General features: G+C 35.0%; 1 protein-coding gene across 6 annotated transcripts in view; it reads left to right on the top strand.

The window, feature by feature from the left end:
- The window catches only part of LOC126723543 (F-box/kelch-repeat protein At3g23880-like), an 80371-nt gene extending 59067 nt beyond the window's left edge, over positions 1-21304 (top strand). For 3 of the 6 annotated variants that reach the window (XM_050427075.1, XM_050427073.1, XM_050427070.1), the window contains 3 exons: positions 20331-20664; positions 20784-20906; positions 21033-21304. In XM_050427075.1, coding sequence (XP_050283032.1) covers positions 20331-20664; positions 20784-20906; positions 21033-21116 — 541 coding nt within the window. In that variant the 3' untranslated portion in view covers positions 21117-21304. Of the gene's footprint in view, positions 1-6088; positions 7431-10387; positions 10618-10737; positions 10980-16920; positions 18007-20330; positions 20665-20783; positions 20907-21032 lie in introns of those variants that run through there. The other 3 variants (XM_050427071.1, XM_050427072.1, XM_050427074.1) reach the window with 3 other exon arrangements.

The following is a 21304-nucleotide window of genomic DNA, read 5'->3' as shown; positions in this document are numbered from 1 at the left end:
GAGATCAAATGGGTTGCGGCTTTGTAGTTGGATCCTGGAAGGGGGGACTTAGAGGCTAGATTAAAATTACTGATAGTTGAGTGGAGCCACCAAAAAAGAGAAAGGGCTACCAACGGGTTAGTGTCGCTAGAGTGAGTCGTCGTGAACATCGGTTGTGGAGTGTGGTGGTATGTTATGATCCTAGTGTCCCACATTGGTTAAATATAAGCTTAACCATGTGTTTATAAGCTCTTGGGCACCCTCCCCTTGTAAGCCGGTTTTCAAGGTTTAACTGTTGACTATGAAGTTCCTATATTTGGGAAATAGTGTATTCCTTCAAAGGTTGCAGCCTGCTTCCTCTACCATTTCTGATGCTAACAAGCTTTTTAGTGGGTTAACTAGAAAAGGCTTAGTGCTGCAAATAACTGCTACAGATCCTGTTCTATTTGTCCAACCACACCTTCCACCAATGCTAGCTAACTTGTTGAGTGAATTCTCCAAAGTCTTTGCTGTTCCTACTGGCCTGCCACTTATCAAAGGCCATGAGCATAGCATCAATCTCAAGGAGGGCACCCTGCCTATTTGTGAAAGACCATACAGGTACCCTCATTTCCAAAAATCTAAAATTGAAAAGATAGTGAATGAATTGTTAGAAGTAGGGTCAATCCAGCCAAGCCAGAGTCCATTTTCTTCACCTGTTTTGCTTGTGAGGAAAGTTGATGGTAGCTAGTGTATGTGTATAGACTATAGGGCTCTCAATAAAGCTACTAGTAAAGACAAATTTCCAATTCCAGTTGTTGATGAGTTATCAGATGAATTAGCAGGTGCCTTAGTGTTTTCTAAGTTACTAGTCTGTCCAACAGCTCATTACTGTTGTTTAAGCTGGTATTGCACCTAAGGACTTGACTTTTCAGAATGGGGTCTTATTCTACAAGGGCAGGTTCTACATTGGTCCATCTTGTCCTCTTAAGCTTCAGTTTTTGCATCACGTCCACAGCAGCCCCTTGGCTAGACATTCTGGGTTCTTGAAGTCTTATCAGAGGGCCAAGAGTGACTTTTATTGGCATGGGATGAAGTCTGACCTCAATTAGTTCATCAGAGATATGATAATTGCCAGAGGATCAAGTCTGATACATTTTCTCCAGCTGGATTTGCTTCAACCACTGTCTATCCCTACTACACCTTGGACTGATGTGAGCTTAGACTTTGTGGAGGGCCTTCCTAAGTCTATGGGGTTTGAGGTTATTTTGGTGGTGGTGGACAGATTAACAAAGTATGTGCATTTTGTTCCTGTTTCACATCCATATAGTGCAGCAAAGATTGCTTTTCTTTACATGCAACATATTTTTAAACTACATGGTATGCCCTCTTCCATTGTGAGTGATAAGGATGCCACTTTTACTTCCCTGTTTTGGTCTGAGTTGTTTAGATTGCAAGGCACTGTTTTGGCTATGTCCACTACCTACCATCCTCAAACAGATGGGCAGACTGAGATTGTGAATAAGAGTTTGGAGCAATAATTAAGGGCTTTCACTAGTGATAGACCTCATCAGTGGGCTTCTTGGCTACCATTAGCTGAATTCTGGTTCAATTCCTCATTTCATACTAGTTTGAAGTTAATTCCTTTTGAGTCTTAAGTTTTGCAAATCAACTATGCTTTTGTAATTTTTAAGTACTCTTTTGTTGCATTTTTCAATTATGAGTTTCCCCTCTAATCTCTTTAATAATATTTCTTTGGTATTTTTCTTTTTGTTGGTATTGCAACAAAATATTCGGCTAGTAGTTTAGACACAGTAAACTCTCTTGGACTTTCTCTCAATTTCTTCTTTATCTTGCCTCTTATTAACTCTGGTGTGTCCAATGTTTGTTTGTTATGCCTTATTTTATATATATATATATATATATATATTTTAACTGTTTCGTTATGTAGTCAAGCAATAATTATTTTTGATAAGTCAACATTGACTTTTACAAGCATCCTTATAGAATCATTAGGAAGGGGCTAGCAGTAAGAGGTGGGAATTGTTATGCATGGGATCATATGCAAGGACCTGCAAAGAACCAAAAAACCCAACAAGAGAAATTTATAAAAAGAAGGCAAAGAAGAAGCCAATTGAAACTGATGACCCATCAACAATTGCTCCTAACAAAAGGCAAAAACTATATGTAAATAATGTATGCTAAATGTGATCATAATTTGTATCTTCATATTCATAACTAAATTTTTTTGTTTTATTATTTCTGGTTTGATAGTTTAGATGCAAAGAGAATGGGACATCAGCCTATGCGAGGCCAAGTGAAAGGTGAGAGTTCCAAGGATGGGACAACATCAACTTCAAGAAAAGAAGAGGGAAAGAAAAAAGTGTTCAGTTGAAGTCTATATGGGATGTAATTATTTTTATGTGTTTTGTGATGTGTCCAGGGAACAATCCATAACACCAAATTCTCTGTATATGACAGTAACTGAACAATGTCAATAGGTCACAGCTTTTGTTTTTGATCAGTAGGTGGAAACTAAATTCAGTTAGTTAAAATTATGTTGTGAAATTCATGTTCATGATTATGCCCAATTTATGTTCAGCTGGTTTATGTTCATGGTTGTGGAATTTAGAATGCTTTCTTATGTTTTCATATTATTTGCGTGTTAGACGATACTGCCCATTGGATTATATTCTTTTAGAATGATGGTAGAAACCAATTGCGTTGTGAACTGTTATAGATTAAAATTTGCCACTGGAACTATCAAAGTTATTATCACTCTTAACTCACTGAAAGACTCCTGTTTAGTTCCCTTAAACATATATGTTTCTCAAAAAATAAGTTCCCTTAAATATATATATTTGTAGAAGGCGAAGAGGATGTGTGGTCAATAAAATTCGAGAAATATTCAAACAATATTTACTAAGCCAAGACAATCTACTATTAGATTTTCAGTTGAATTTACATTCATCAGCAAATAATACGTCTAGCTGAATTGTAATTTCTTATAGCCTATTGTGCACACATTTCACAATCCATAAGTTTACAATTTGCGTACACCAAAATATTAGTTAATTCAAAACTTTAGGCCAACAATCCATAACATTGCATAATTCATAAAACTAGTTTAGATCACTTTAAATTAGAAGTCACATTACACACTTCAAACATTATATTACTGCTCAAAATGCATTAGTTCATCACTTGTACTCCATCAATAACCGAATCAGAAGTACTAGGCCAACAAAAACCCAAGATTAACACAAACCATCATCCCCCTTGTTTTTTTTTTTAATTTTGCAATGTATTTTCACTCTTCAAATTTCTTTGACTCTCTAGCAAGCCTTTTATGTTGTGAACCAAGAAAATTACTAAAGGTAAAAGTTAGTTAATTATTTTGAGATGACCAATCTCCTGAACTAAAGAGAGGAAATAGACATTTCTTTATTAATTTTCTGCTTTATTTTCATTGATGTATTTAATGTACATAAATAATTAGGTATGAGATAACCTCATCAACAAATCTTAGAACATAGGGATCAATTTGAGTACAAGAAAATAACAATAATAATCTACTACTACCTTATTCAGATAAAGATTTATCACTAGGCCTAAAATTCTAAAGTTTGCTAATAATGCCCTTTAAATTCTAAAATTGCTGTCCATAATAATGCCCAACAAATTACCTAGCAGATACCAAATTATAAAATTTTATTTCATAAATTTACCAATTGGGCAGCAATAATTTTTTCTCTTAGATTGAGATTGCTATTAGGGTTGTCCAACCCATCTGAATTCTAAAGACCCAACCCACCTGAAGAAATCGACCGAATCTAATCCCACACTGTCCGACTCGACTACTCCAGAAATCAGCAGCAAGTCTTTATCTCAAGAAACCAACTTCGGTAGGTTGGTTTTGGTTTTCCTCCCCCAAAAACCTGAACTGACCAACGTACTAAGATTTCCCTGTGAAAATTACCAAATTCTAGAGCAAAAATATCTAGATTTCGAATGAGATATTAGGTAGATCCAATGAGATTTCAATCAATTCTAGCCAAATGTCACAGATGTTTTGCTATTTTCTCAAATCTTTGACTCCAACCAACCTGCTCGCCACTCGTTGGAGGTTTGACCCACCTAACCCAATCAGTCTCTCGATCAACGACAAGTTGATGGCTACTCCACTCGATTAGGTTAGGTCAGATTCGGGTTGAGCCCAAACCCGATCCGATCCAACCCGTAGACAGCATTAATTGCTATCCACCATGATAATGCCCAACGGTTGTATGCTTATAATCTAAAATTAGTTGTCTTGTGTATTCATCCCTAAAACCACACAATTCATATTTAAGTATTACTATTTAATATTATTTTTAGCTCTCTCTCTCAAATAAAAAAATATTATCAACTTACTCTCTCCCTTTCCTAATTCATTTTACACACATAAATTTATTGTACTTGTGTGTACTTTCTTGGATATATGTGCAGAATTTGACTTATTTTTTAACAATCATATAAAAACATTATTTAATAAAGTATTAATGCCCTTTAATCACTACAAAAGAGGAGCACAAATTAACTTTCTTAGAAAGAATCCCCTTCCATTCAAATCTTTCTATTTTAATTCAAAAAAAAAAAAATCATTGGCTTTAAAAAATTCATATAAACCACACAAAAAAAAAAAAAAATCAAATAAATTTTATAAGTGTCTTGTGATTAAAACTTGAAAAGATTCGGATGGTTTAAATAGTGAAGATTTAAAAAATAATAATTGGGAATCTTTTCCGTAATTTTGTTGGAAAAAGTTTAAAATATTACAAGTTTTAATTCATTAATTTACAAATTAATGTGACAGAAAATGTAATATAATAGCTTCAAGTTCAACTATTTCTTAAATGAATATTTGAATTGTATTGATGACAGTGATACAAAAAATGTTACGTTTATAATATTTTCATAATATTTTCATAACTTAGGCAATAAGATATTATTAATTATTGGTTGTAACAAGTGAGGGAAAAAATAATTTAGATTATGAATTTAAATTAAAAATAACTACAATTTACCACCGTGAAAAAAATTTGAAAATGTAAAAAGTAAAACAGGGCGCTAAATTATTTCTTTTGAGCGGGAAAGTAAAGTTTTCTAGAAAAAATAGAGGGAAAGTAAAATTACAAGATATGACAATTGACTTGCCGGTTAGAAATACAACCGCTGTGTAGAAAAACAGAGACAGTCGAACCAAAAGCAACAATTGCTTTTTCAAGTAAGGAATGTCAGACTATCTCCCAGAGGAAGTGGTGCTGGAAATCCTGCACAGACTACCCGTCAAATCCCTAATTCGATTCAGGTGCGTTTCAAAATCATGGAACTCTCTAATCACAACCCCGGCCTTCATCAATTCCCATCTCACTCGATCAATTCCCAAATCCTCCAACAAAAAGTAGAATTTTACGAGGTGAGACGAGACTTTGCTGGGCCCCAAGGGGCAAGGATGGGGTGAGAAAGATTTCCCCGTCTTTCTGAGCGAGGAGGGGATGAGGTAAAAGAAAACCACGCGAGACAGGGACGAAGACCCCATCCTCCAACCCCGCCCCGCCCCATTACAATCTCTAGCGACAAGTGTCCTCCAAAACCCATTGGGAGTAGGTCAAGTGGTGGGTCTCCCTTTTGAAACTCAATATAAACTTACTCAACCAACCCACCACCAAATATCTTAGAAATCTTGTTGGAATCCTACATTTCTACCAAGAATTCAACCTAGAATCACATTGTTGTCAGAGGTTCTGCCTAGATTTGGCAAAAATATTATGATCTCTACTCAAACCTAGTTGAGATCTTGTGATCTCTACTTGTGATCTCCGACAAGATGAGGAGGAAAATTAAAGTTTTTGACGAGATTTGACAATTGTCTCCTCTTTCTTGATTCCAATTGAAATTGACTCGACTCATACAAAGCCCAAAGTAAATGTTGGTGTGAGTGTGATGGTGTCCTTACTAAAACTTGAAGATATTATTAGAGGGTTTCAATGGGGGGAGTCTTGCCCTAATTTTTTATTTTTTATAAGAGTTACAAAAATCTTTGCCGCTAATTTGTTTGATTAAAAAGTAATTGCAGGTAAAACAAAACAGTTCAAAAAGTAAAAAAAAAGACAGTCAACCAAAGCGATATCGTTTTCAGAACACTGTCTATCTCTATCTGTTTACGCCATTCCCAAGTTTTTCAAATCGAAAATTTCAGAAAAGCTTGAAATTGGGTTAGGGTTAGGAATGTCAGACTATCTCCCAGAGGAAGTGGTGCTGGAAATTCTGCACAGACTTCCCGTCAAATCCCTAATTCGATTCAGGTGCGTTTCTAAATCATGGAACTCTTTAATTACAACCCCTGCCTTCATCAATTCCCACTTTTCCTCCAATTCTTCCAACTCCAACAAATTAATTGTTAGGCACTGCGTTGATAAACCCTATTTAGAGCACTACAAATTAATTGACGATAACAATGACTCCTCATCTGATCAAATCCAACACATTGATTTCCCACTAACGAGTAGTCGTATAAACCATTTTATGTTAATCGGTTCCGTGAATGGATTGTTCAGTCTTTTTGAACTAGAGCGCTATGTTCTTTGGAATCCCTCTATTAGAAAATTTATAACCCTTCCAAACCCTTGCATTACTGTCAAAACGCACGGCCGCGTTAAGTGTCGTTCGGCATTCGGGTTTGATCCACGGACTAATGATTATAAGGTGGTGAGGATTGCATTTCGATGCGGAACTAAAAGGACTGAAGAGGCCAAAGTGCCTCTGGTCGAGGTTTACTCTCTTAATGAGGGATCTTGGAGAATAACAAGTGCTGGCGACTCTTTTTCACCCGGGATTAGTTTTGATGACTGGGGGCGACCATCAGCTTCTTTAAATGGGGCTGTCCATTTTGTAGGGAAGGATAGGGATGATAACTTTTGTCCATTAGTTTTGTCATTTGACTTAGGTGATGAGGTTTTTCGTGAGATATCAGTGCCAAATGGTGCATTCCGTACGAGTGATTATGTTCATACCTCAGTAATTGGAGGATCGCTTTCTCTTTTATGTCATGATACTTATAGGCACACAGTGAACAACTGCTGTTCCATTTGGGTGATGAAAGAGTACGGTGTTGTTGATTCTTGGACTAAACTATTCACTGTTAATCTTTACGGAGGACTTATAAGGGTATTAGGTCTACAGAAGAATGGTAATATATTAGTAGAGGCAGAACTACCACTTCATTGGGAGCTATCTTCATATGACCCTAAGAGCGAACAAGTTAAGCATTTGGGAATTTGTGGGAGACCATACTATTTTTGTGTTGATAATTATATGGAGAACCTTGTCTTGCTTGACAAACCGAATGATGCAGTTTCCAAAAGGGGAGTGAGCAGGAAGAGGAAATGCAGAGATAAGCTTGATTCAAGTCAACATTTCAGCTTTTGCTTGTAAGTAAACATTTTTAGACCTCTATATACTGCTTTCAGATGTTAATTTGATATCGACTTGCTATAAAGAGTGGTCAGAACTGTTAAATGTAAGTTTGTGGTTGTCGTTGATGATGAGATTAGACATTTGCAAGCTGGAAACCAAATATAAATGAAAGGCTGATGTGATTATCTTTTTATATGCACAGAACTTGTCACATCTAATCCATATTCAATATCAAATTTTTTTTTACTCTTATCATTTTATTAGGGTTGCTAAGATTTTTCTGATATGATCTGCCATGGCCTTCAAATAGTGTGTTTTGTAAATGACGTGTTGTTTTGAACTAATGTAAATTCAACAAAGTATGGGATGATGCCAAACATTTAAAATTTGTTGTAACCATGTAACTTTTGGCTGACTCATAACATTTTGCTAAGGGTTTTGTTTTGTTTAAAAAAAAAAAAAAACACTAAGCTAGAAACTAATATAACTAAATAGGAAAAAGGAAACACAAAAGCTCCAAGGCTCATGTGAATTTTGATGGAGCAATTGGTTTAGTAATTACTCCTTGGTTGTATGGAACTTATATCCTTTGTGAATTTTGTAGAGAAAGAAACTTACGTACTTTTGAGGTTGTGGAAGCCACTAGTCACCCAAAATCATCTTTCCTATGAACTTTGTTTGAATTGTCTTTTGTTTTGGGGTCATAGTGAGATACATTATTGTAGACTTTGTTGATTCTCTCTCTCTTAGACTGGAACTTTTTTCTCTTGTGTTTCTTTGGGATTTACTTTGTGTCCATCTTTGTATCTGAGGTAATTCCCTTTTAATATAAAATTCCATATTATATATATATATATATAAGACACTTTCTTTTTAGTCTGCTAAGTGTTGGTTAGATGTCCTTGTAGAGTTGTAGTGATTCTTTTCTTTATTTTTTTTTTTCTCTCTTTATTTATTTAGGGTAATGCTCACTTATTATTTTGGGTTGAGCTTATTGAGGGGCATGAATAAACCTATAAATGAGGATAGTTCAAAATTTGAAAATAAGTATTATTGATGTGAATGGCATTCACTTAGTTTGGTGTACCTATTGTATGCCCCCTTTGTTCTTGGGTGATCTCTTTTCATTATTCAAAGAAATTTTACTAATAAAAAAATAAAAATTAAAGGAATATTTAATGAAGCATAAAGGACCAGCTTATGATTCCTTTTCTATCTATGTGCTGCTGCCTAATTAGCTTGTATTGCTTTTGTTCATTGAATTAAATCTTTTCCTTGAATAATCTATTACATTATTAATCTATTTGTCTATTACCCAACTGATGTTGACTTGTTTAATTAGTGGCAAATGCTCAATTGTTATGCCTCTTTACTGCCATTAAATTATCGGTGTTTGTGGGATGGATTTAATATTCTAGTTGATGTAATTGACGTTTTAAAGCTTATTTGTGAATGCATGTGATTGTGTATCAACTCTGTTTGTGTCAATACTTTTTTTTTTAATCCTAAATTTTGTACACAACTTGAATAAAAAAATGGAAGGTTGTATTAGGTTAATGGCTGGCATATAATTTAGTCACAGCTTGAATTTTCCGTGAACCCTTTACTTTCTCTCCCAACTTGAAATGCAGCTAAGTCCCCACCCTGCACAACGTTGTATTACTTCCTCCATGTTCACCAGGGTGAGTCCGTCTAATGGATTTATGAAATAGCCCTAGATAACTTTGTCATATAACATTTCAGTGTCCAGGTTACAAATTACTTTAAAAACACTGCTATTGAGTATGCTATGCTATCAAAACATTCATTGGCAATAAACACCAAATAAGGGATTTTCCAACCTTGAATGAAAGCATTTCGGACTCTCACAAGACACCTATTGCACATTTAAATGATTATCCAACACTTTGTTTTTGGTTTAAGTGAAGAGATTAGCCCACACCATTGCCAATAAGAATATAGACATTTCCAACGAAGCTAATATGGCAAAAATCCTTGATATTGATCCCACCACTTTTATTATTATTTTTATTTGGAATCAAAGTGACATAAGTAGCATTTAAAGATTTCAAACTAGTAGTTATTATATAACACCATTTCCCCAAAACTCACCCAACCACTTCACTAATAACCTTCATTTTACATTAATATCTAACTCTTAATCTCTGGCCACCGTCTCTATTAGCAAAAAAAATTATCTTACTTTTCTCTCTCCAACAGTTGCATTGCACATTTGGTTCAAATTTAGTTCCCCAAAAAGAAAGGTGTGGGAGCCAATCCACCACTCTCACTGATCTGAATTTTTTATCCCTTTAAATTTTTATTTCACATTGCTTTCTTCAAAAAATTTTGTTATTGATTTATAGATTATTTTGATTTTCCAATTTTATGATTTGGTTCATTTCTCACCAGCCAATTAGGGCCTTTCAGGCACCTTTTTTTCCCCAGTTTTTCTTTCTTCTTTTATCAATTTCTTTGACTTAGTTTCATTGGGTTTTTGACATTTTTTAAGTTGATGATAGAGATACGTGTGTTTATTTTTGGGTTTGGGGTTCTAGTTATTTTTGTATCTCATTTTTTTCTTTGGTAATGCATCTATTTGATGCTTCTTCATGCCCAAAAAGGATTCTCTCTGAATTCACTTTAACCAAGATGAGGTCATTCACACTCAAATTTGATTCTTCTTCATGCCTAAAAATTTGGAGGATTCTTTCTCTGAATTCACTTTGAGATAAAGTCATCCACCTCAGCCCTTCATTCGTTAGTAGTCTTGGTCTTGCTTGCAAGATATTTGATGTGTATACATCTTCTTGACTTCCTTTTTCTCTTGTTTAAGTGGGTTGATTGTGTGGATTTTCTATAATGGGTTGCTTTCTAATATGACATTTATTGGTTTTACTCTGTTGTTCAATTATCTTTGTTTCTCAACCATCTAAGCCTTTTGGTGTATATATTGCTACCAAATTTTCAGGTTGACATCTGATGAAGCTAGAGTACACCTGCTACAGGAGGCAAGAGAACAGCAACAAGAGGTAGTACAACTCGAAGAGACAGTACGCCAGCAACAAGAGGCAATGCTATATCAACAAGAGGCAATACAACAGCAGATGGAGAGAATGGCCTATTTTAAATCACAATTGGAGAAAGCGGCCAATTTTAAATCAAGATTGGCCCATTTGATTCAGCGATTAGGGGGGCCAGGTTATTACTTTGTTGTGCTTTTGTTATAGATATATTATGTGTTTTATAATGTAAATTACTTTATGTAGTATTTATAGTTGTGTTATAATGTTAATTGGAGTTATTTATCTTATATTTTAGGCTGGAGACATATTTAGTGGTGTTAGAGATCAAAGTGCAACACAAGAACAACAAAGATCCTCTTCTGCAGGTCAGGAAATGTGACCGTGAGGTGGGAGTGAGATTCTGTCTTAATATTTTGTTATACTTGGGATATTATGGTCTTAATTTGACACTGGTAAAAAGTAGCTTGTTGTATGTTAAGTAGTCTTCAATGAATTTAGTAAAATTTGTATTATGATAGAATATCCTTTGTTAGATGATTTTGATGTGAATAGTGTTTTTTTTTTATTTTACTAAAATCTTTTTTTTTAGGGGGGAGGGGAGAGGGGAAGAGAGAGAGAGAGAGAGAGAGAGAAGAAGAAAGATAGAAAGGCTATCGATGACCAAACATTCTACCTAAATAGTTATGAAAATTACAATTTACCTCCAATAGCATATAATTAAATTTAAAACAAGACATTTCCAATTCATATTTTCCTCTTCATACAGTGTACCCTGTTTAGCCTTCTTTACCTTACAAATTCATTTTTTTGACAAAAAACTATATGTAATGGTAGCCACTTCGGATGCATTTACCACACAAAATTTTGAATATATAAAATCATGACACATGAAAGTGTAAAAGGAAAATTGGCATTAAAAATGAATCTGAGACCAAAGGAGATGAGAACTCCGGAAAGAAGGGGCAAAAGCCTCATTGTGGTAGGATGGTAGCAAACATGATTTGGAGTCTGACTCTATGCTTGATACACCAACTCACTACATCAAGAAAAGAGAATATTATTCTTTATTTATTTTTTTTAAAAGGAGGAAAATTGGTATTTTTGTTAAGGAGTGTATCTCTGTTGTTACTTTACGTTGTTAAATGGAGAACCAAAGGGATATATTATCCACGAGGGGATTGAGATAAGGTAACCCTCTCTCCTTTACCTTTCTCTTCTTTGTGCAGAGGAAACTACATGCATTTGCATCAAGTGAGGATTGAAAAAAGTTTGCATGGAGTGGTCATTTGTATTAGAGCTCCAAAAATTACTCACACTTTCTTTGCGTATAACAAGTCTTTAGCCGAACATCCATGAATAAGTGCATAAAAATCCAAGATATCCTTAGACAATATGAAGACGCCTCATGTCAAAAATTAAGCTGTAAGAAAAAAAAATTTCTTTAGTGAAAATATATTAGTTGAGGGATCGAGTTTGGCTACAAACTTGATTGTAACCTAATGCTATAATTAACAATATGAAGATGACATGTGTTCACTTATTAAACCACATTGAAATGATTGTATACAATTATTTTATGTGAGTCATGTGTATTGCACATGACAAAGACATGTCATCTTCCTATTATTGGTTATTGCAAGCTACAACCAAGTTTGTATCCAAACTTTGTTCTTAATTGAGAGGCAAAAGGAAATCAAAATCTTGCTAGGAGTTCCAACAATGAAGTGGTATGAAAAATACCTTGAATTTCCCTTGGGAATTTGACAATAAAAAACAAGCATTTATTGAAATAAGAGAAAGGGTATGGACTACGGAAGAAGCTTGTGGAAAAAAAAGCTGCTATCTCAAGTGAAATTCTAATCAAGGTAGTGGCCTAAGCCATTTCTACATTCACTATTAGTTGTTTTAAGCTCTAAAAGGAATTATGCAAAGAGTTGAGTTCTTAAATGTGAGAATTCCAGAAGGGTCATACGGACAAAGAAAGGAAAATCAACTGGTTTAGATGGGACATAATGTAAGTACCCAAGTCAAAAGCGGGAATGGGATTTTAGGCGCTTCATGAGTTTAATTTAGCTTTATTAGCAAAGTAGGGTGGCAGTTAATGAATGATAGCAATTCACTTCTTTATTGAGTAAACAAAGCCATATATTTTCTAACAAGCAATTTTATGGAGTCGAATCTGAATGACGCTGGTTCATATGCTTCTTCTTCTTTTTTTTGGGGGTGGGGGGGTAGAAAATGCTGCTTATATAGAAAAACTAAAGAGGAAAGTCAAATAGAGATTTAAAGGGCATTCCCTCTCATAACAACAGGAGGACGACCAAAATAAATGAAGGTCTTTGTCAGTGCTCAATCCCTTCCTAGCCAGTAAGTCTGCACACTTGTTGGCTTCACGAAAGCAATGCTTCATCTTCACCTAAGGAATCCGGTTGATGAGGGTCCTACAATTAATTATAAGAGAAGCATGGTGTAAAATATAGTTAAACTCTTCTGTCACCCAACCAAGAACAACTTTAGCATCAACTTCAATTTCAACAGCCAACCGGTTTAAATTAACACAAAGCATAAGCCCATCCCTTAAAGCCCAAAGTTTTAAGGGAAGGGCTTATGCCGGGAGGAAAGCTTATGGTGCTTAGTATGCGTATGAGATGGAAAATAGTTGATGTAATAAAAGTCAAGATTTGCAGTGACAAATAGCTCTCCACCCCAATATCTTATATGCTAGTATCAACAGTAAAGCTCCACCTCGAAGTTGTAATGAGCTCATTGAATGATCATAGATGAACATCTCCATAATTTGTGAAGGTTTTAGGTTTATTTCTTTTGTTAGTGCAAGCTCCACCCCGAAGCTGTAGTGAGCTCATTGATTGATCAACGATTTTAAGTTGCTGTGGAGGTGGGTGTACATTATTTCTCCCCTCAATTTGGGTGTTTTGCCTAGACTTTTTATAAAAGACCTGTTAAATTTCAATTAATCTGATTTTTTTTTTATATAAAAAATCTAAATTTGAAAGGAAAATTAAAAAATATTAAAAATACTTGCAAACTTTCAATGACAAAACATACCGTCTATAAAAAGTTATAGTTCATAATGATTTAACGAAAGTCACAATTTATCCCTTAGGTCTAATCCTATCATAATATAGTATTGTTTAGTCATATAAAAATAATAAAAAATGATATCTGATTGTTTTAAATTCTTCTTTTGATGGGTACTCCCTCTTCTCTTAGGCAGTAGAAGTTCTTTGTCCCTTCCTTATGAAGGAGTGTTTTGTTTTTGTCTCTCTAGGTATAACAAGTTTATCTCTAGAGCTTGCGGGGTTTTTCTTGTGGGATTAGGGGAAGCAATTTTTTGTCTCCTCTTGTGTGTAGTTCTTTTTTATTCTTTCTTCCAACTTGTCTTAATGGAGGAACTCATAGATACTTGGCAAAATATGTCTCTCTCAGAGAGGTAGGATTCAGGTTTTACCCTTTGAAGTGATCAGCGATCTCAGAAGTTCATCTTGAATCTTTGCTATTAGCGTGGCAAGCTGAGTCATGATGACAAGAGCTGTGAACTATGGATTCAAAGCAAAGGCACCTTACAAATTTCAAAACAACAAGTTGGTCCATCACTTTGGGCTTCTCCACATTGTTCAACAAGGAAAGGTGTAATCGTGGTGCCTAAGATGTTTGAAAGGACCTCATCTCAACTTGGATGGAGCGAAAAGGAGACTGCCGACTATAGTGAATTCGGTATAGCAGCTTTGATTGAGGGAGGCAACAATGAAATGGTGCAAGAAAACGTTGAGACGGTGCAAAAGGACGTTACATCAGTTTTGGAATCCGAATTTTGTGGAATTGATTCCTCATTAATGCTGACATCGCATTCAAAGTTGGCGGTGATTTCAAACTCTACAACTACTATGGAAATTTCTAAAATTCTGAAATCCCAGCCAATCATTAAAGAGTCCAGCCCATTTAATGCACCTCTTATTTTGGTTGTGGAAGTAAAGAGTGATACGTTGGGAGCAAAAATAAGTGATATTGAAGCAGCATTACCCATGCATGATTGCTAACCAATTATTTCTCCTATTGACTCTAATTCCCAGCAATCCCAACAGCAAGTGTTTAATGCGATCAATATTTTAGACAAGGAAAAACTCTCAACAACAACAATTAGGGGTAATGAGCCAGATCAGTCCAATTGGCCTCCACACTGCAAGAGGATGTTACATCAGTTATGGAATCCGAGTTTTGTGGAATTGATCCTCATTAATGCTAACATCGCATTCAAAGTTGGTGGTGATTTCAAACTCTATAACTACTATGGGAATTTCTAAAAGTCTGAAATCCCAGCCAATCATTAAAGAGTCCAGCCCATTTAATGCACCTCTTATTTTGGTTGTGGAAGTAAAGAGTGATACGTTGGTAGCAAAAATAAGTGATATTGAAGCAGCATTACCCGTGCATGATTGCTAACCAATTATTGCTCCTATTGACTCTAATTCCCAGCAATCCCAACGGCAAGTGTTTAATGCGATTAATATTTCAGACAAGGAAAAATTCTCAACAACAGCAATTAGGGGTAATGAGCCAGATCAATCCAATCGGCCTCCACACTGCGCCATTTGGAAACCACCTCCATGGCTGATCCTAAAGGTGAACTTTGATGGTGCTATGTTCCGAGAACAAATTTCAGTGGGTGTGGGAGTTGTAATCCAAGATGATAAGGGTTCGGTCGTACAATCCACGGACGAGAAAATCACTTTGCCCTACTTGGTTACTGTTGTGGAAGTGATTGCAACTAAGAGAGCACTCAGGTTGGCTCTAGATATCAGTCTCTCACCTATTGTCCTCGAGGGGGATTCCAAGAACACTATAGATGCCCTAATGTGTAAGGGATCATTGTTGGCGGACTACAGACACTTGGTAGATGATGCAAAGAGGTTAGCAAACCAGTTTGAATCCATGGAGTTTAGTCATGTCAAAAGAGAGGAAAATAGTGCGATTCACAACATTGCTAGATATGCAAGACACGTTAGCGAGTTATCGGTGTGGATGGAGGATGTTCCTCCACACATCTCCGCTATAATTCAAGCCAAATCAGCCTTTCATTAAATAAAATTATAGTGCTCTTTCTCAAAAAGAATGAAAAAAAAAAAAAAAAAAAAAAAAAAAAAAAAAAAAAAAAAAACTTCTTTTGATACAATTTACTATTTAATTAGAAAAAAAATAGTCTTATAGTATTTAAAGCATTTTGACAAATGATATTTAGATGCTAGACATATCTATGAAATATATAATATATGAAATAAACAAATTTTGACTATTGGTTGATCTTATATTATTTTGTCAAGTAAACTAAAATTTGTTCATAATTTAATACATCATTATTATTCCATTATATATATTTTTAATTGAATTTTAATTATACTTTATATTTAAATATCTATTAAAATCTTACCAAATCATATTTCATGTACAAAACAAAAATGTAATAAATACCTATTAATTAGGGGTGTCCAACCAAACCTAGTACCCGACCAACCTGCCTTACCTAGCCGACTCGACCCGAAAACCGACTGACTTGACGATAGTAATGATCAACAGCAGTTCTCCACCTTTAAAACTCGAGATCGGTGGGTCGGTTGACGAGTCTAAGCATGGAAAACCGATTTCCAACCAACCCGACTATTTGCACACTAGAAACTTGTTTTTTGTTGATTGGAGTGGTTAGTTGGTTTGGTTTTGGCCAATCTGTCGAGATCTAATCAAATCCGACTAAAACCAATAGATTTTGGAAAAATCTGGCCGATTTATGCAAAATCCAATGACATTTTGCACAATTTGAAATCAACCGAGACCTGACCAAAAATTGAAGACATCTGACCACCCAAACTTCCTCCTTCTACCGATAGGTAGCGAGTCCAGGTATGGGAGACCCAAAGTGACTGGGTCGATTCTAAGTTGGGTACAAACCTGACTCGTGGACAGCCCAACTATTAATAATAACCATAATTATTAAAATTTACAATTAGACAAAAAATAAAAGATTGAAACAATTAATTATATCATGTATAACTTTACCATGCATTGTAACTTTTTTTTTTTAAAAATCTCATACCCTCTCTTCATTCCTTTCTTTTTTATGTGCGTTTGTTTCTTAAATTAAAAAAAAAAAAAAAAAAAACAAAAAAAAAAACAAAAAAAAAAAAAACCAAGCAAATATTAGAGGTTTCAATGGCGGGGAGTCTTCCCTCCTAAATTTTTGTTGGTAAAAGAAAAATCTTGCCGCTAATTTGTTTGATTATTCTTTTTGAGTAAAAGAAATTGCACGGTTTACAACAAAACCGCAGTTCAAAAAACAAAAACAAAGCAAAATAGCGAGTCTCAAACCAAAGCTTGAAATTTGATTAGGAATGTCAGACTATCTCCCAGAGGATGTTGTGCTGGAAATTCTACACAGACTTCCCGTCAAATCCCTAATTCGATTCAGGTGCGTTTCAAAATCATGGAACTCTCTAATTACAAGCTCTGTCTTCATCAATTCCCATCTCGCTCGATCACTTTTACTTCCCTCCAACTCCAACAATTTAATTGTTAGGCACTGCGTCGATAGGCCTTATGTAGAACACTACAAATTAATTGACGACAACAATGACTCATTTGATCAAATTCAAAGCATTGAGTTCCCACTCACGAGTCGTCGTATCCAACATTTTGTGTTAATTGGTTCCGCGAATGGCTTGTTCAGTCTTCATGAACACGAGCACTTTATTCTCTGGAATCCCTCTATCAGAAAATTTATTACCCTTCCAAAGCCTTGCATTACTGTCAAGACACACGGCAAAGTTACATGTCGTTTAGCATTCGGGTTTGATCCGCGAACTAATGATTATAAGGTGGTGAGGATTGCATTTCCAAATAGAACTGATATGTCTGAAGAGGCCAAACCACCTGTAATAGAGATTTATTCTCTCAATGAGGGCTCTTGGAGAATAACTAGTGCCACTTTTCCGCAGGGTATTAGTTTTTCTGATTGGTGTCAACCGGCTGCTTCTTTAAATGGGGCTGTCCATTTTGCGGTACATGATAAGTACAAACCCAGTTGCCAATTAGTCTTGTCATTTGATTTGGGTGATGAGGTTTTTCGCTTGATATCATTGCCAAATGGTGCATTTGGGTGGAGTGATGTTCATACCTTAGTAATTGGGGGATCTCTTTCTCTATTATGTTATGATACTCGTAAAAACACGGTCAACAAATGCTGTTCCATTTGGGTGATGAAAGAGTATGGCGTTGTTGATTCTTGGACTAAGCAGTACACCATTAATCTCAATGGAGGAAAAATTATAAGGGTATTAGGTCTCCAAGGGAATGGTAATATATTAGTAGAGGCAAAAGTACCATTTGGTTGGGAGCTGTCTTCATATGACCCTAAGAGTGAACAAGTTAAGAATTTGGGGATTTGTGGTAGGCCATACTATTTTTGTGATGATAATTATGTGGAGAACCTTGTCTTACTCAACAAACCAAATGACACAGTTTCCAAAAGGAGAGTGAGCAGGAAGAGGAAATGCAGGTATGAGCTTGATTTAACTCAAAATTTCAGCATTTACTTCTCTCAGTTTTATTTAATTTCTTGGTATATACTAGATACTGTTGTGTGGTTATAAGTAAGCATGAAGTTCCAAACCTCAATATACTGCTTTTGGACGTTAATTTGTTATCAAAAACAGTGGTCAGAATCCTGAAATACAATTTTTTGGTTTTGCAAGCTGGAATTGGTAAATATAAATGAAAGACTGGAATTGGCATATACTAGATACTGTACTGCTTTTGTATGTTAATTTGTTATCGACTTGCTATAAAGAGTGGTCAGAACTATTAAATGCAATTTTGTGGCTGTCATTGATGATGAGCTTAAACATTTGCAAGCTGGAAACAGTGAATATAGAAGAAAGACTGGTGTTACTTTCTTTTTCTATATGCTGAACTTGTCACAACTAATCCATATTCAATATCAAAATGTGCTTTACACTTACCATTTCATTAGACTTGCTTAGATTTTTCTGATTTGATCAGCCATTGCCTTCTGACTTTGTGTTTTGTACATGACATGTTATTTTGCACTGTTGTACATTCAACAAAGTATAAGATGGAACTACATATATATATATAAAAGAGATGAGCCAAACATTTAAAAGTTTTTAGAACCATGTAACTGTAGCTAGAGTCAAGACATTTTGTTAGGGGTTTTGATTGATTAAATGTATCACATTGTATTGAGTGTGGGAGTTGAATTGGGGTGATCCTAGTGACAACCCCAACATTTGTTGTAATAATGTAATAAATATGGGTTTGCCCAAAAATAAGTTCTGTTTTGTTTAGCTGAATAGATGATGTAGAATTAACTTCAGCACTGCATTTATTTGGTTTGGTTACGTGTTGATATGGAAAAGATTATTTATCCACATTGGTAGTGTAGATAAATGTACTTTTGATAAGAGTGTTCATTCCTCCTTTTGATAAATATTGCTTCTTCCAACTTGCTAGTTTATTTTCTACCTTTTCAATGATTTCTTTCCAATCTGGTTGTGTCCTAAAGGACAAACCTGGAGTAATCCCAAATATACCATAGGTAGAGTTACCACCCTAAAACCCAAAACCAAGCCTAGCTTCATTACACCTGTTGGTACAAGCTCTGTTTTACTTAGGTTAGCCCTTAATTCTGAGACTGCTTCAAAACTGAGAAGGAAAACATCAGATAGAGCCAAGTTGATCAGAATTTACGTCACAAATAGCATTGTGTCATGAGCAAACAAAAGGGGAGAGCTGTCCATAACCCCTTCACTTCCTTCCTCAACTTGAAATGCAGCTAAGTACCCACCCTTCACAGCATTGTGTAACATCCTATTATGTACTTCCAAAACCAAAATTAGAAGAAGCATGGAGAAAGGGTCTCATTGTCTCAGTCCTCTTGAACTATTAGAAAAGAAAATTGCGGTTCTATTTACCATGGTTGACAACCAAATTGTCCAGATAGAAAACCAAACCCACCTCCTCCTTCACCAAAATTGAGTCCAACAGATATATGGCATAGCCCCAGTTAAAACAATCACATATCATTTCAGTGTACGGTCTATAAATTACTCTAAAAACACTGCCATCAAGTTTGCTTTCAAAGACATTTATTGGTAATAAACACCAAATAAGGGATTTTCCAACCTTTATTGAAAGCATTTGGGTCTAATACAAGACACCTATCGTTAACTTTTGGAATTTAAGTGACATAAATAGCATTAAAGATTTCTCAAACTTGTAGTCATTATAGAGCTCCATTTCCACAAAATCCACTCAAACTTCTTCAGTAATAACCTTCTTTTTTTTTTTTTTTTTTTTTTTTTGTTTCACTGTTCTCTAACACTTAAGTCTCTGGCCACAATCTTTGGTAGCCAAACTTTTCATGTTACAATCTTTGGGTTCTAGTTATTTTCTAGCAGGATTTTGTATCTCTTTTTCTTTAGTAAAGCTTCTATTTGATGACTCTTCATACCTGAAAGATTTAGAGGATTCTCTCTTTGAATTCACTTTTTTTAGATAGAGGTCATTCACACTTAAATTTGATTCTTCTTCATGCCCAAAACATTTGGAGTAGGTAAAGTCATCCACCTCATCCCTTACTATGTTTGTAATTTTGCAGCTTAATATGCAAGAAATTTGAAAATGTAGACATCTTCATTGCTTCCTTTTTCTCTTGTTTAAATGGTTGATTGTATGGATTTTCTATAATGGGTTGCTTTCTAGTTTCTAACATGATATTTGTTGGTTTTACTTAGTTCAAATAATTTTTTGTATTTCAACCATCCAAGCCTTTTAGTGTATCTATCGCTACCAAATTTCCAGGTTGACTTCAGATGAAGAAGAGAGACTGCTACAAAAGGCAAGACACCTGCTACAAGAGGCAATACAAGAAGAAGAGAGTGAATGCCAGTTTCAACAGGAAATAGTACATCAGCACGAAGTAATAATACATCAACAAGAGACAATGCTATTGACTCTTCAAGGGGCAATGACACACAATGAGAGAGTATGTCAGCGACAAGAGGCATTTCTGTGTAAACAAGCGACCATACTACAACAGCAGATGGAGAAAATAGCCACTTTAATATCAAAAATGGAGAAAATGGATACTGTAAAATCAAAAGTGGTCTTTATAATTCAAGAATTAAGGGGCCAGGTTAGTACTTTGGTGTGCTTTTGTTATAATATATATATTTTAAATGTAAATGTATTACTTTATGCAGTATATAGAGTTGTGTTATATTGTTAATTGGAGTTATTTATCTTATATTATAGGCTGAAGTAGAGACAATACTACAACAGCAGATGGAGAAAATGACCTTTTTAAAATCACAATTGGAGAGAATGGACACTATAAAATCAAAAGTGCTATTTTTGATTCAACAATTCAGGGGCCAGGTTATTATTTCGTTGTGCTTTTATTATAAATATAGGCTTTTTTTTTTTTAAAGTAAATGCGTTACTTTATGCAGTATTTAGAGTTGTGTTATAATGTTAATTGGAGTTATTTATCTTATTTATTAGGCTGGGGACGTGTTTAGTGGTGCTGGAGATCAAAGCTTAACACTAGTGCAACAAAGATCCTCTTCTGCAGGTCAGGAAATGTGACCTTGCGGTGGGAATGAGATTTTTTTCCTAATATTTTGTTATTGTTGGGAAATTATGGTCTTGATTTGACACTAAAATTTGTGATTGACATGGACAGTATCGTTTTGTATGTTTTGAAGAAGATGAAAAAAATAGTAGTCTTCTATGAATTTAGTAAATTATGTATTATGAGAGGATATTCTTTTAGA

Source organism: Quercus robur, chromosome 4 (assembly GCF_932294415.1).
Source record: "Quercus robur chromosome 4, dhQueRobu3.1, whole genome shotgun sequence".
Classification (NCBI taxonomy): domain Eukaryota; kingdom Viridiplantae; phylum Streptophyta; class Magnoliopsida; order Fagales; family Fagaceae; genus Quercus; species Quercus robur.
Note: the sequence above shows the minus strand (reverse complement) of the source record. Positions and strands in the feature narration are given on the sequence as shown.